Below are 13,600 nucleotides of genomic sequence, written 5' to 3' on the forward strand. Positions count from 1 at the left end.
ATACCACCTCCTATACATATGTGTGTGTGTGTCATATCTCCTTACTACTTGTGTGTTGTGAAAGAAGAATTTGAACTTGAGAGAGAGAGAGCGTTGGAGAGACTTAAAGAAGATTGTGAGAGAGACTCAGAGAGTCGGAGCAGGACTTGGTGAGCCAAGGTTGATTCAGTGTTGATTCAGTTGAAGGGAAGGTTGATTCAGTGTTTGCATATGTTGCTGCTACCAATGATCTTTATGCTTCAGCTTGTTCAGATTTGGGTAAACTTACTCATTATCTTGATCTCTCATTGTACTATGTATCTCTGTTGAACAATTGATATCTAATAGAAGAAGAATCTGGTTGGGTTTTTCCCTTGTGGGGTTTTTCCCTGGTCATTGGACTCAAATTCTTTGTCTCAATTTGTTCTTGGCTGTCTTCTATTGTGCATCTGGTTTATGTTCTATCTACAATTACTTAACTGATATTGCAGCAGAAAGAAGTTCTGCAATAAGTAATTGTTACAGCATAGAACATCAGAACTTTAAGCTTTTAACATGTATTGATAGTATAATCTTGTAAAACTAATGATAGTTTTAAAATGTTGTGTTCTCATACAGGTGTACACTACATATATCAGTTGTAATCAAATTGTCACCATCCTTAAATACCTATAGGCTATGACTAGAGGAAGACCACATAATTTCAAGGAAACTTCAGTTAATCTAAATACAAAAATAGATAAGGAATTAGAAGAACATCTGCACATAGGTTTTCAAGAGGGCAAAAAATAATAAGATGACAAACAGCTTTAAACATTCTACTTTCCATTGACAATATTATAATTTCTCTATTACAGACTATAGCCTTCAAACAATTATTTGCAGATACCCTTTCTTGCAAGAGCAACAGCACATTTTATTGAAATTCAAAACTTAGTTTGATAAGCTTAGGTCTCATTCCTTGAATTTAGCAAAAGTTGAGTTTACAACAAAATTCATAACTTAACATCAAGGTCGACTGAACATAAATTATGCTGTGAGTCACTCTGTATACACACTAATAATTATAGCTTGGAAATACAATCTAGACTTTGCCCTAATTTGCCAGGCTGTTTTGCTCAGTTTGAGGAATCAATTTTCTAAAGCTTTTGCAGAGGGGATTTTGGTATTTTGTGAAATTGTCCAAATCTGTTCTTACAACCATGCATCCAAATTGTCAAAAAGTTGATATACATACCTTGCCATTGGCAGACAGAAGCACTGCCTTTAGGTTCGAATGATCCCTAGAAAGCAGATACACTTTTACACCATTTGCATTTGTCTCATTGTCTGAATTTATTTCAAAACAGCAAGACATCAAAAAGTGATTTGATTTTTTCCATTCGTAAATTGTCAGTAAGGAGACCAGAGTGATATTTTCAAATGATATTATAGGTTTAAGGAACTTGCCTGAACACAACTTACTAAGTGCATTATTGATGAATACCAAAGATGGTCTTGATAGCCTTATTGTGAATGACATCCCAGCAACACCACTAAAATTTTCAGATGCAAGGATTACCTACAGACAGAATCGCAACAATTTTAAATAATTAAACTGGAAAATAAACTGACCATGACAAATATTCTGTGACAAAATTAATCAATGGGGAAATATTATAAAGATCACTACCTGATGAACATAATCATGTGTACATTACCTTCCCACTTCCTATTAAATAGAAGACTAGAGCAAAAGACACAATGCAAAGCAGGAAAGTAACAATATAAACCAGCATAGGACTCGTTAACTGATCAAAAGAATAATTCGTCAATTCACTTTGATTAACAGGTTTATGACTAATTAACTAAATAATTTTAGAGCATTTTCAAGAAAATGACCTAAATGTAATTACCTTTGAGATGAACATATCATAGATTATATCACTATGAAGATAAAGTTGTCAAGCAATTTTAGCAAATTTAAAATCACTGGACTGCTGGAATGGTTCAGCCCTAACCATGTGACTCAATGGATAAAAGCATGTTTGCACACTTGCAGAACCAAATTGAAGCCCACAAAAGTGTGGTTGCTTCACCAATTGTGTAAAAAAACTAGCAATCAAAGGAATGAGCACATTCCATGGACTATGAGTGGGCAAAGGGCAGGAAATTAACAAGATAAGATAATATATTCATGTCCAATAAATGACCAAAAGATAGGACAATGGGACTTGGGAGAATAATCAGTGATACAGCTGACGGATTGCATTGGCCTACTTTGAAAGCACAAAACGAAGCAATACAGAAAAACCTGTAATACATAATTCGTCAAAGGAAAAAAGGTGAAGAGAAAAGAGTGCAAGATACATCAATTAATATCCATAAATGACCAAGAAAAGGTCAATGGAACTACAGATTGCTATCAATAGTAATAGGCTATGGGAGTGTCCATGTGACTCCTTGATGCTAAAATGTCAACAAAAAGGAATAGATTCAAGCAACAATGAAAGAGGGAGTAGAAGAATCTAGATCAACCAGGCAAGGGAACCCCTAGCTCAACATCTAAATCATTATTGGAAATAAAAGTAGAGGTGGAAGAGAAAGAAGAGGAGTCCATGTCTTTGTCTACCACTGTGAAGGAACCAATGCAAAACCTGATGACACCACCTAGAGGACACCTAACCTTAGGGAACCTGGTTGTACAATCTTGGGAATTAAGAGTGCAGTGAACTGTCTCATAATATCAGAGGACGAGCATAAAACTTCTTGATACACTTACGGCTGCTTGATCAGGCCCAATGGGTAGTATACTATATGGAGGAAGCATCATATTGAATACACTTACGGCTGCTTGATCAGGCCCATGGGTAGTATACTATATGGAGGAAGCATCATATTGAAGTCTCCTAGAGGTGGGACGCCTATCGATTAGTTGGGATAAGTCTTGTAATACCCTGCTTTTGACCCCTGGAATATAATACATTAAATCATGTACAATTCAAATGATGATGTTATGTGATGAGAGGACTATATTATAATGACATGTAAATAATGTAAATGCATTGTAAATATTCCTAGTGTGGAGCTCAAGGCAAAGGCCCGACTAGTTAATCCATATGAATCTTAGTAATGGGCTAGCCTCATGGTGTGAATGTTATGTTTATTATTATGTGCTTATTTATGTAAAGGAATGAATATAAGGAAATACATAACAATCTAATATCTGCCAAAATGGTTTCTTCAGGAAGCAACAAGGGCACTCTGATACTCACAAAAGGGGACGAGGAAAGAGGATGCATGGGTGAACTGAGTTGACACTTGTCCTTTAGAGGCACATCCTTTCCTGCCCATGCTTCCTTACCAATCTTTGTCATCTATCTTTGACTTGTTGTCATTTGACATTTTACCATGCTTCTTGAGAACAATGACCTACCCATACGAGGAAAGTATTATTGAACAAACACTTGGGAGAGAGCATTATTCACCATGATCCATGGATCATTCTTCCATTCTCCAGTAGAGCATTCCTCCCACATGGGAATCCTCCATTCTCACATTCAATTGTTCTTCTTCTCTTTGTTCATGGAGAAACATGTGTGAAACCATGATTGTTATACTTGCAAATGAGAGAACCCCATGGAATTATCATTGCAGGAGCCCATGGGGGTTGGGGACTTGCTATTGAGAAATGAAGGAAAATGAGATGGCCTTGAGGGAAAAACCATGGCTAGAATATCTAGAATAGCTAAAGCATACACCATTAATAATTGCAACCTTGTTAGTGTTGCTCAAGGATAGTTTGGGCCAAGTGTTTTCTTCCAGGCCATTCAATGTAGGAAACGAATAGTCTTGGACTCCCAAGTCCTTTTGCTTGCACTAGAAGGAAAGAAAAACCCCGAGACACTGTGGAGTAGAGAAAGGGAATATCTTCTTTTTGTTGTGATCAAGAACATAGTACCATGGAAATTGATGATTAGATGAAGGCTTGGAGAGCTTAACAATGAGACAATAGATATGTCATTAGTAATGGGTTGCATTACATGATATTAGAGCCTTGTAGAAGCTTCTTTATCCCTAGCAGTATCATGTTTTGGTTCGTGGGTGGAAATCCATAGCTGGTTGCTTGGGTTGTACAATGAATCACTCCTCAACAAATAGATTGGCAGACTTGCCTACATTTACAAATTAAGTGTTCATGCTAGTCTATCTATGGAATGCTTTGTATTTGCAATATGTTATGAACTATGAAACCAAATTCGTTGTTTTTCCTCAAGTGTCCGAATCCTACGAATTGGACAAGATTCAACCTAATTCGAATCCTATTTTCGGGACACGACGTGTCCTAATGGGACACACTCGATCTCGGGTCGTGTCCCAAAAACCGGATTCGAATCCGGCAAAAAGGAACCCGCAGACCTTTAAAATCAGCACATCCCTATTTTTCTTTACCATTTTCTCTCATTCCTTTTGCAAATAATGAGATGTGGGTTTGTTGTTAGAATTTTGGAGCAAGTAGCCAAGTGTTTGGAGCGCTTTCAAGGAGATTCAAGCACCAAGTAAGTGAATTTCATCTCTATTTTTTTGCTTTTGTATTACAGCAATTTGTAGATGCATTTCTTTTACAAATTTGTGCATGTTTTCTTTTTTTTTTTTTACAAAATTCATGGCTCAGTCAAGGGCAGCAGGTAGGGGGCAAAGGAAGGGGAAGAATGTCCCCATTGGAGATGTCGCTCCTCCCTCAATATCATCAGAGTTTGTTGCAAGTAATGTTGAGGGAAAACTTCCTCCTAAAGGTAACATTGAGAAATATCCTTTGTGGAAATATGTCACAAGAGAGGATGGACAAAGCAGCAAGGGGAAGGGAGGAGGCAATGTGCATTGGAGATGCAACTTTTGCCACAATACTTTCACAAGCACGTATTTTCGTGTGAAAGGCCTTACCAGGTTGTGGAATTGGAGCTTGAATAGTTGTTCCTTTGCAAAAGAGGAAAGAAATGGAAAAAGAATTCATTGTTGGTATGGCAAATGTGGCTGCAAAATCAAGAAAAACCAAGAATGATGACCCCCTTCCATTTTTGAGGAAAGGCACCACCAAATTTCCATTTGAGAGTTCTATTGGGGGACAAGCAGCAAAAAGAAAGGCAATTTCACTTGGTCCAATGGACAAGATTTTTCAAAAAGAAAAACGGAAAGAGCTTGATCTCACTATTGCCTTCTTTTTCTATCAAAACTTCATATCCTTTAATGTTGCACGCTCACCTATATTTATTGAGATGTGTCGAGCTCTACCTCACGGGTCTCCATCATAGTATGTGCCTCGTGGTTCAGAGAAGCTTAGAACCACATTGTTGACGAAGGCAAAAAAAGAGGTACAAAAAATGTTTGAGCCTATTAAAGCATCATGGCCAACATCTGGGGTTAGCATTGTTTATGATAGATGGATAGATCCAGCATGACACCCACTCATCAACTTCATGGTGTCTTCCTTGAATGGTCCAGTTTTCTTGAAAGCATTGGATACACTTGGAGAATACAAGGATGCACAATTTATGGGTGAGTTGTTTATTAAAGTTATTGAAGATGTAGGCGTTGATTCTTGTGTGCAAATCATTACAAATAATGCACCTATTTGCAAGGCTGCTGACATGATTGTGGAAGCTAAATATCCACAAGTGTTTTGGACATCTTGCATTGTTCATTCATTGAACTTAGCACTAAAATCCATTGCTTCTGATGTGCTTTGGATTGGTAACATTATTCATGATGCACAACATATCCGTAACTTTGTGCAAAATCATACAAATGCCCTTACTATCTACAAGGAGTACAACAATCTATCATTGTTGAAGATCACTGATACACGGTTTGTCTCTTCATTCATCATTTTGAAGAGGTTGAGGGAGGTCAAGACTGCTCTTGGGGCCATGGTTATTTTTGAGTTTTGGTGTTTTTGGAGAAAGACAGATCAAGTAGCCTCTAAAAGACTGTGAAGGACACAGTGCTACATGATGCTTGGTGGGATAGGGTAGATCTAATTATTCAGATCATGGACCCTATCATTTCTTTGCTTCGATTTGCAGATACAGACAAACCCATCCTAGGGATGGGATTCCATGATTGAGTCTGTGAGGAGCATTATTCTACAGAGTGAGTGGCCCGAGTATGAAACATCACCAAAGGCCTTCTGTGGATATAGGGTATTCTTGTCAGCAGATCGGACAAGAATTACACACCTTTACATCGTTTGGCTCACTCAATGAACCCAAAATACTACAACCATGAGTGGCTGAATGGTGGACCTTCCCACAAATTCCCTCCTCACATGGATGGTGAAATCTCACAGGGGAGGAAAGATGCATTCAGGCGGGTTTTTCAGGATAGAACATTGCTTGATGAGGTGAAGAGATTTTTCCACTAGCATTGGTCAATTTGCAAGATATGATGTTATTAGAGACAAGGGGGCTAAGAAGCCCTATTCTTGGTGGGCAAATCATGGGCAACAAGCCCTCCTCTTCAGTAGTTAGCCATGAGGCTCCTCTCTTAGGTGTCTTCATCCTCTTGTTGCGAGAGGAATTGGAGCACAAATGGGAATCTGTATAGTGTGAAGAAGAGCAGGCTTGAGCAGTCCAGGATAGAGACAATGGTGTATGTGCACACCAACCTTCGTCTTATTTACAGGCAGAGGGAAGATTGGTTGAAGGGAAAGACAAAGATGTGGGATGTCTTTCCTACTGATATGGGTCTAGACAGCAGTGTTGAGCTGGCATTGGCCAACATGGATCTCAATGATCCAGTGCTAGATCCTTTTAGATTTGATGACAGTGATATTGTAGAGGGGTCATCGTCCACACCAGCAAATGCGAAGGCGACTATGGATACAGGGGAGGAGGAGGATGCAGAGGAGAGCAGTGGTGACCATGATGATGAGGACATTGATGTTGATTCCGATGATTTCTATGAGGATTGATGACTCATGATTCATGGGCTACCTACTGCCTTGAGGCTTGTATACCTGTAGTTGTCTTATATTTTCTATTTCTATTTTCCATTCGCATTGCACTACCTATGTAACACATTTTGATTTGATGACTTAATGAGAAAACTACAGTTGTCAGTGTTGTTATCTTACTATCTTGTCTTTCTCCTATTGGATCATTGATGAATTGAATATGTATTATCATTTATCATTTATGAATTTAGAATTTGTGATTCATTGATTTATCATTTATGATTTATGTGACATGTATTTGAATTTTGTATGTACTATGCATGCTATAATGTTACTAACTTACTTTGTAAATAGTAAAACTAACATCTAGATGAAGCTCTATGTTTGAAATCAATGAATTTGTATCATTAATGAGAATTTGTGTAAGAAATATCTAATTTTTAATGTTTGTGTGTGTGTGTGTGTGTGTGTGTGTGTGTATTTTTAATAAAATAATATATAACAAATCCTATGTGAACTGTTCCAAGGGGTCAACGTGTCTGAATCCGACACTGGAATCCCCCTATCCTACGAATCCAGAATCCCCGTGTCAAGTTACTTAGGTTATGAATGAATTCAAAAAATGTATGGTTGTTTTCGTTCTTATTTTTCATTTGCATATGAATTTTGTTTGTATTGTTGTTAGAGTTCAAATTTGGGTCAACAACACTAGATAAAATAAATTAAAAGTTTTGGGAAATTACAAATCTACTATCTCACTAATTTTCCACCAACATGCTTTGGAAGTAAAGAGTTTGATTGGCAATTAACCCCTCATATTATTCAGAATAGAGATTTGATGAATCAAAGAAGTGATGAACTTGACAGTAATGGGTTCATAAATGTTATAGGATGTCTTGCATATTTGGATCATTTCCTTCTAGATGTGTAAGCCTAGGCATCCTTGGCCAAGGAAACTGCTAATTCTACCAACAAGCAACAAAACTTCCCTTAATCTCTTAGCATATGGGATATTTGAAAACAAAGTGCTCCTTGAATTTGTCCCTTCGAGATGGCATAGCTAGTAAGTCTTGTCTTGATTTGTAGATGGAGAGAAAAAACATGTAACAAGTTGACAGGGATATTGCTAAATGTCAATAAGACATTATGAAGAGGTAGATAGTGAGAATAACAAAATATTGAGATGCCATCAATCACTAGGTAGGATCAACATATCACCTGACAATTTTGTATGGAGAATGCTCGAATTAAGAAGACAGAGACCTAGTTAACTAATTCTACGAGGCACATAGAAGTCGTAAGTAGATCTTTTCTTAACAATTGACGTTAGAGTGATTAGGAAATGAATCTTGTTATATGACTCTAGGTTTGGCTCATATGAGGTTGTTAATGCTCTTTATGTTGAGGAAATATACTATGGCCCCACTTATGAAGACTTGATAGGCCCTAGGGTAAGAGGCCATACATGGTTTAGATGATCTAATCCCTATTGTGCTAATTACAAGACAATTTTCCTTTCATTAAGTGCCACCACTTATGAAGACTTGATAGGTCCTAGGGTGAGAGGCCATACATGGTTTAGATGATCTAATCCCTATTGTGCTAATTACAAGACAATTTTCCTTTCATTAAGTGCCACCAAGCACTAAAATAAGATGGAAAAATAATGTAATCAGTTTAACAAAGTAGGGCCTACCTTTAAAGTGTCATTTTCTCACATGCAAAGAGCCAAATACCTCTGATTAGGACATTAAATGAGCGTGGAAAGTCATCTCTTTGAATCACAGAAAAGAATTCCATCCATGGAAAACAGCATGCATCATAAACATACCATGCAGGATATATTGCTTAAACTTAATCCGTAGTTGATAAGGGCCTATCCTAAACTCCATAAGTGAGAAACCAAGGTTATGAGACTAATATCATACGGACGATCTCTCAACTATATAAAATACTCAATGTATAGAACCATCGAGGGCCTAAAAGTCTAGAAGTATGAGATCAAAGGAGCCTATAATTATTGTTAATAAATATCATCCTTGGTGGCATTGTTCATATCGTGAAGAAGACAAATAACGAAGCCACAAGCATCCAAAGAATAACTAGAAGGGGAAAATTGCTCAATAAATATGCCAATAGACTAAAGTAATGAAGACACTTCAAAGCACCAAAATCATTATCTTCCTTCGGGTAGATGAGATCTCCATCAAAGAACAAAGGGCCAAGTAAGGGTATCTATTATGCCCTAATGATAAATTAGGACATGGTGTGTATACTATGAAAAAAGAAAGCAACGTGAAAATACTCTCAAGGTGCTTGGGATGGGTGCAAAACTTGTCTTGCAAAATGGCCTATGGGACTATTTCTTGAAATTAATCCTCAATTACAAGTTACAACAATAGCAATTGGAATCAATTGATGTAAGTTCAATCACCAAGTAATAAACTACAGCTCTAGATATTTTTCTCATAGTGAGTTGTTGTCTTGATCATGTCAAAAAGATGCATCTTACTCAATAAAAAGCATCTATAGTAGAACCAGAGCTCAAGCAGGAAAAACGACCCATAACCCTCGCCGACTTGGATTTAGGTAATAGAAATCAAACTAAACCTGGAACCCATGAAATAGACTACCAAACATATGTAAGCAGTGTTGATTTTTCATAGGTCTTCCAGCTGATAACTTCCAATGATTTTACTTTCACTTCTCTTTGTATTCACATTAATCATTAAGCAATTACATAGAAGATCCTCAACAATAGAACTATAACCCACCACCAATGGGTGACCCCATAGGAGAATTTTTCTCCTAGATTTTTCATCAACTGGCAACTAGCAGCCCCTTTAAAGCCACCAATGTAGCTAAATTTTGCCACATTTCTCTGCTCCCTGAGCCAGTCAAATGACCTCTAGCCCATCTGTCGATGTCGTATGTTTGAAGGTGGGCCATACAATCCTAAGGTATAAATTTTCATCATGCAATTGGGTGCTTATGCTTGTTTTTTCTTGGGCACACTTGCGTATGGGTTATTGGGTAACTTGGAAGCAGGAACGGTTTTCACTGTAGTCTTGTTCCCTTACCTTAATTGGGGGGTTAATGCTCAACCCTAGTCCAGTGGGATCTCCCCTACTGGCCTGCAGCTTTAGGATAGGCACAATTTGCGAAACCCCGACTTTGGTCGTGTGATCTCGTTTTCCTGTTCCACATTTTTCACTCCCCTCCGTGTTGAGTATGTTGTCATTGATGTCAAAGCAATAGAAGATGCAGAAGGTACAAGCTAGTGTAAAATGCAGATGTTGTCATTGATGTGATGGGTTCACAAGATGATGCAGCTTAACCACAAAACCATAGTTGGAGCAAAAACCCTAATCGACGAGATAAAACCATAACCCTAGGGTTTGACCTTCTTGAAGCAGATATTGATGACACAACTTGATGAGACAAAGCGTTGAGGTCATGGATATTGTTGCAGATGGACAATGGATGGTGCAGGTCACTAAAACCCTAAACACTGGATTTAGGGTTTGGGTTACTTGCACAATAAGGATACCCCATAATTGTTGGAGTTTTCGGAGCAACAAATTGTCGATATTGCCTTGGAGACCCTTGTCATTCGATTCTACTCATCTTGTTGATTCTAGTGGTATGTGGAGCGTCTCGTGGGCCCTCACGGTTTGAGAGATATGCACAGTTTAAGTTTGAAGACCCAACTTTTGGTCCAAAATCCCATGTGCGATAATGTGGCATCATTGTGTTGACTAGATGACTCCCAAGCTGGATGATGTGGCATGGTCCATGTGTAATAATGTGGCATCATTTTGTTGACTAGATGACTCCAAAGTTGGATGATGTGGCATGATCTCATCGAATATGACTCCAAACCTAGATGTTATAATTTTAAGATCATTGAATGTTTTATTTCATAAAGAAATTAAAGGTGAAATTATAAAAACCCCAAAAAGGGGTATTACCTCCAAAAATTAAATTTCAAGTCAAAATATTTCCCTCCAGTTAAGAATTTGAAATGCCTAAAAGGAGTCCCATCCAAACCTATAAAAGCAGACCTTAATCACTCATCCATGATGGATCTCAACGACTATTCTTTTGTTCAAGCAGCTTTGAATTCTAGCCTTGTGGAGTCCTGACAATATATTGAAGAGAGAATTGTTGGGTTCTGATCACAGTTCCTTTCGTTATTGGGAGAAAGGGTTTCGTTCTTGTGTGTCTCTTTCAGTACCAGCAAAGGAAGGTTGCCATGATGAAACCAGCAAAGATATCTGAGTGGCCTTAAACATCAACTTGACCAAGCAGCAGTTGCTCTGAACATCATCGACCTTGAGCTATTTTTGGACAGCGAGGGTCTGTAACTATTAAGGTTGGGGTTGGTTATGTTCTGTGTAGGCTCTTATCATCTATCCTAATCATTGCAGCTCTCTATTAGGGTCGGTTCTGTGCACAACTTACAACCAACGAAGAGCCTAAAATCTCTATGCAACTCGAATCAAATTTGTGATGGATCATTAAGCAAAAAGGGTCACTTTGTGTGTAATTGTAGAAGTAAAGGTGCAGTTTTGAGCAATGTAGTTTGGTCCTCCAAATAATATTTCTCTGAGCAAGTTTTGGCCTATCTTTAGTGCAGATTTGTCAAAGGCTTCTTGTGAGCATGTTAAAATTGGCGACTAGGGTCAAATTCCACCTTGGAACACTTCATATGATGGAGATGATTATTGCATTAGGTTCCTATTTTCGAGAAGTCCAATTTTCATATAAAGATCATCTCATTCGGACAAGCAAAAGTGGAATTTTGAATTTATTCTCTCTCATTCACAAATTGTCAAGGTCGGCCCAAGTCAAATGTAGGCTCAAGAAGCCCATTGGATGTGTCTCCTCACTCTCAACGAATTGTATAAATAGGAGTGACCTCTCTCCTCATTTGGACATCACTCACACACATCATTCTTCTCTCTCTTCTCTTGATTGGTTTGTACAACTTGGGCAGCCTCTCTCTCTCACACATGCAGCAGGAGGCCGAAAATTTCAGAGACAAGTATAGGCTGAAATTTCTAAATGCAAGCCAACATTGACCAAGGGTTGTTTGATTGTCTTTGACTGTGTTTTTCTGGGTAGAATTATGATATCTTGAGGCTGCCTTCTTTGGCACAAAAACCGAGGCAATTGAAGGAAGTTTTGTAGCTGATTTGACCAGCGTTGACTTTATGGTTAGGGCTGAAATTGAGGCCATTTGACTTGCGTTGACCACAGGGTTGTTTGACTGCAAGCCTAACTGAAGTTTGACCAAGGTTGACTAAGTTTCTTGTGAACTATTGTGGGTTGAATTTGACCATTCTTGGATGTTGAATTGCACTGTTGTTGACTGAGTTGCTTGGAGGAAGTTTTGTAGCTGATTTGACCAGCATTGACTTTCTGGTTATGGCTGCAATTGACTACTATTGACTATTGGTTTTGACAGGGTTGTTTTGATTGTGTATTGGGCACGTGAATTTGATCTATGTACTCTCTCTCTCTCCCTGTTGAACTATTGATCAAAGGGTTTTCCCCACATTGGGGTTTCTTCCCTGGCATCCGCCAAATCTTACGTCCTCTTGTCCTGGCTTCTTTTCTGCATACGTTTTTATGTTCTATCTGCATTTATTGTCAATGTGATTACGTTAATGTGATTACTACTGGAAATAATTGGAAATTTTCATTGAGTAGCCAAAGGCATTGTTTTAGGATTCGCCCGGCTCGGAACCAATTCGGTCGAGTTGGTCCGAGTCAAGGCCTCACCGGGTCAACTCGACCAGTGAACTGGTTCGACCAACTGGGTTGGATGACAGCGGCCCGTGAATTAAAAAACAATAATTTTTTTTTTTTTTTTTTTGCTTTGGGGGACTCCAAGGTTTTGACGATGATACTTTAATGGTTTTTTGTCCCTAAATAAGTTTATCTAGCTTGATCTTGAGAGGTTTGTTTAGGTGGCATCACATATGTAGTAGAGATTCCTTAAGGGATAGCTTCATTCTTCTTCAAAACCTTTCAATAGGTTCTTTGCCCCTTTCTTAAAGCAAACCTAACTTTGTGGACCCAACCTTGGCCCTCCAAAGATGAGGATCAAGCCTTGAGTTGATTCCACGTGATGCTACACCCCTTGATGAGTGTCCAAATGCTAAAACACTAAACTTAAAAGCTTAGACGTTGGACTATTTGATGATATGCCCAAATGGACTAAAGATGCCCCCTCGCTGGCCTTGACCCTCCTATTTTGGTGGATGGTGCCTTCTTCCAAAGCACAGATGAGGATGGTTATCATTGAGATGACTTAGGAGGGCTAGCACATCCCTCTTTGATGCCAATGCTTACCCTTAGGGGTGCCATGTCACTCACATGCTTGAAAAGGGTGACATAGGGTCTCTCCTAGATGACATCATGCTGGAGGATGCACCTTTTGAAGATGTACACATGCACTTTGGGACATTCTTGGAGTGAGGAACACTCTTGGACCCTTGTATTAGTTCCTTGATGACTTACAATCTATTTTGGAGGATAACACCGTTTCTAGCCTCCTTGGTTATGTGTTTTTGTTTTGATCTCTATATCATCATCATGTATGTATTGGACGGTGCACTGGGTGCCATTTTGATATAATGGATATATTCATGAGCCTACTTTGATCATATGTTTTCTTCTATC

At 38.4% G+C, this 13,600-nt stretch overlaps 1 protein-coding gene across 1 annotated transcript in view; it reads right to left on the bottom strand.

Annotated features, from left to right (window-relative positions):
• The window catches only part of LOC149156938 (isoleucine--tRNA ligase, cytoplasmic-like), a 322,103-nt gene that overhangs the window by 33,167 nt on the left and 275,336 nt on the right, over nt 1-13,600 (bottom strand). Inside the window, exons 25-26 of the mRNA XM_089438854.1 lie at nt 1,429-1,540; nt 1,217-1,308 (exon numbers count right to left, since the gene is read on the bottom strand). Of these exons, the coding sequence (XP_089294980.1) occupies nt 1,217-1,308; nt 1,429-1,540 (204 nt within the window). The remainder of the gene's footprint in view (nt 1-1,216; nt 1,309-1,428; nt 1,541-13,600) is intronic.

The sequence above is a fragment of the Pinus tabuliformis genome, chromosome 9 (assembly GCF_031772625.1).
Source record: "Pinus tabuliformis cultivar Carrire ecotype Pingquan chromosome 9, CPIR1, whole genome shotgun sequence".
Lineage (NCBI taxonomy): Eukaryota > Viridiplantae > Streptophyta > Pinopsida > Pinales > Pinaceae > Pinus > Pinus tabuliformis.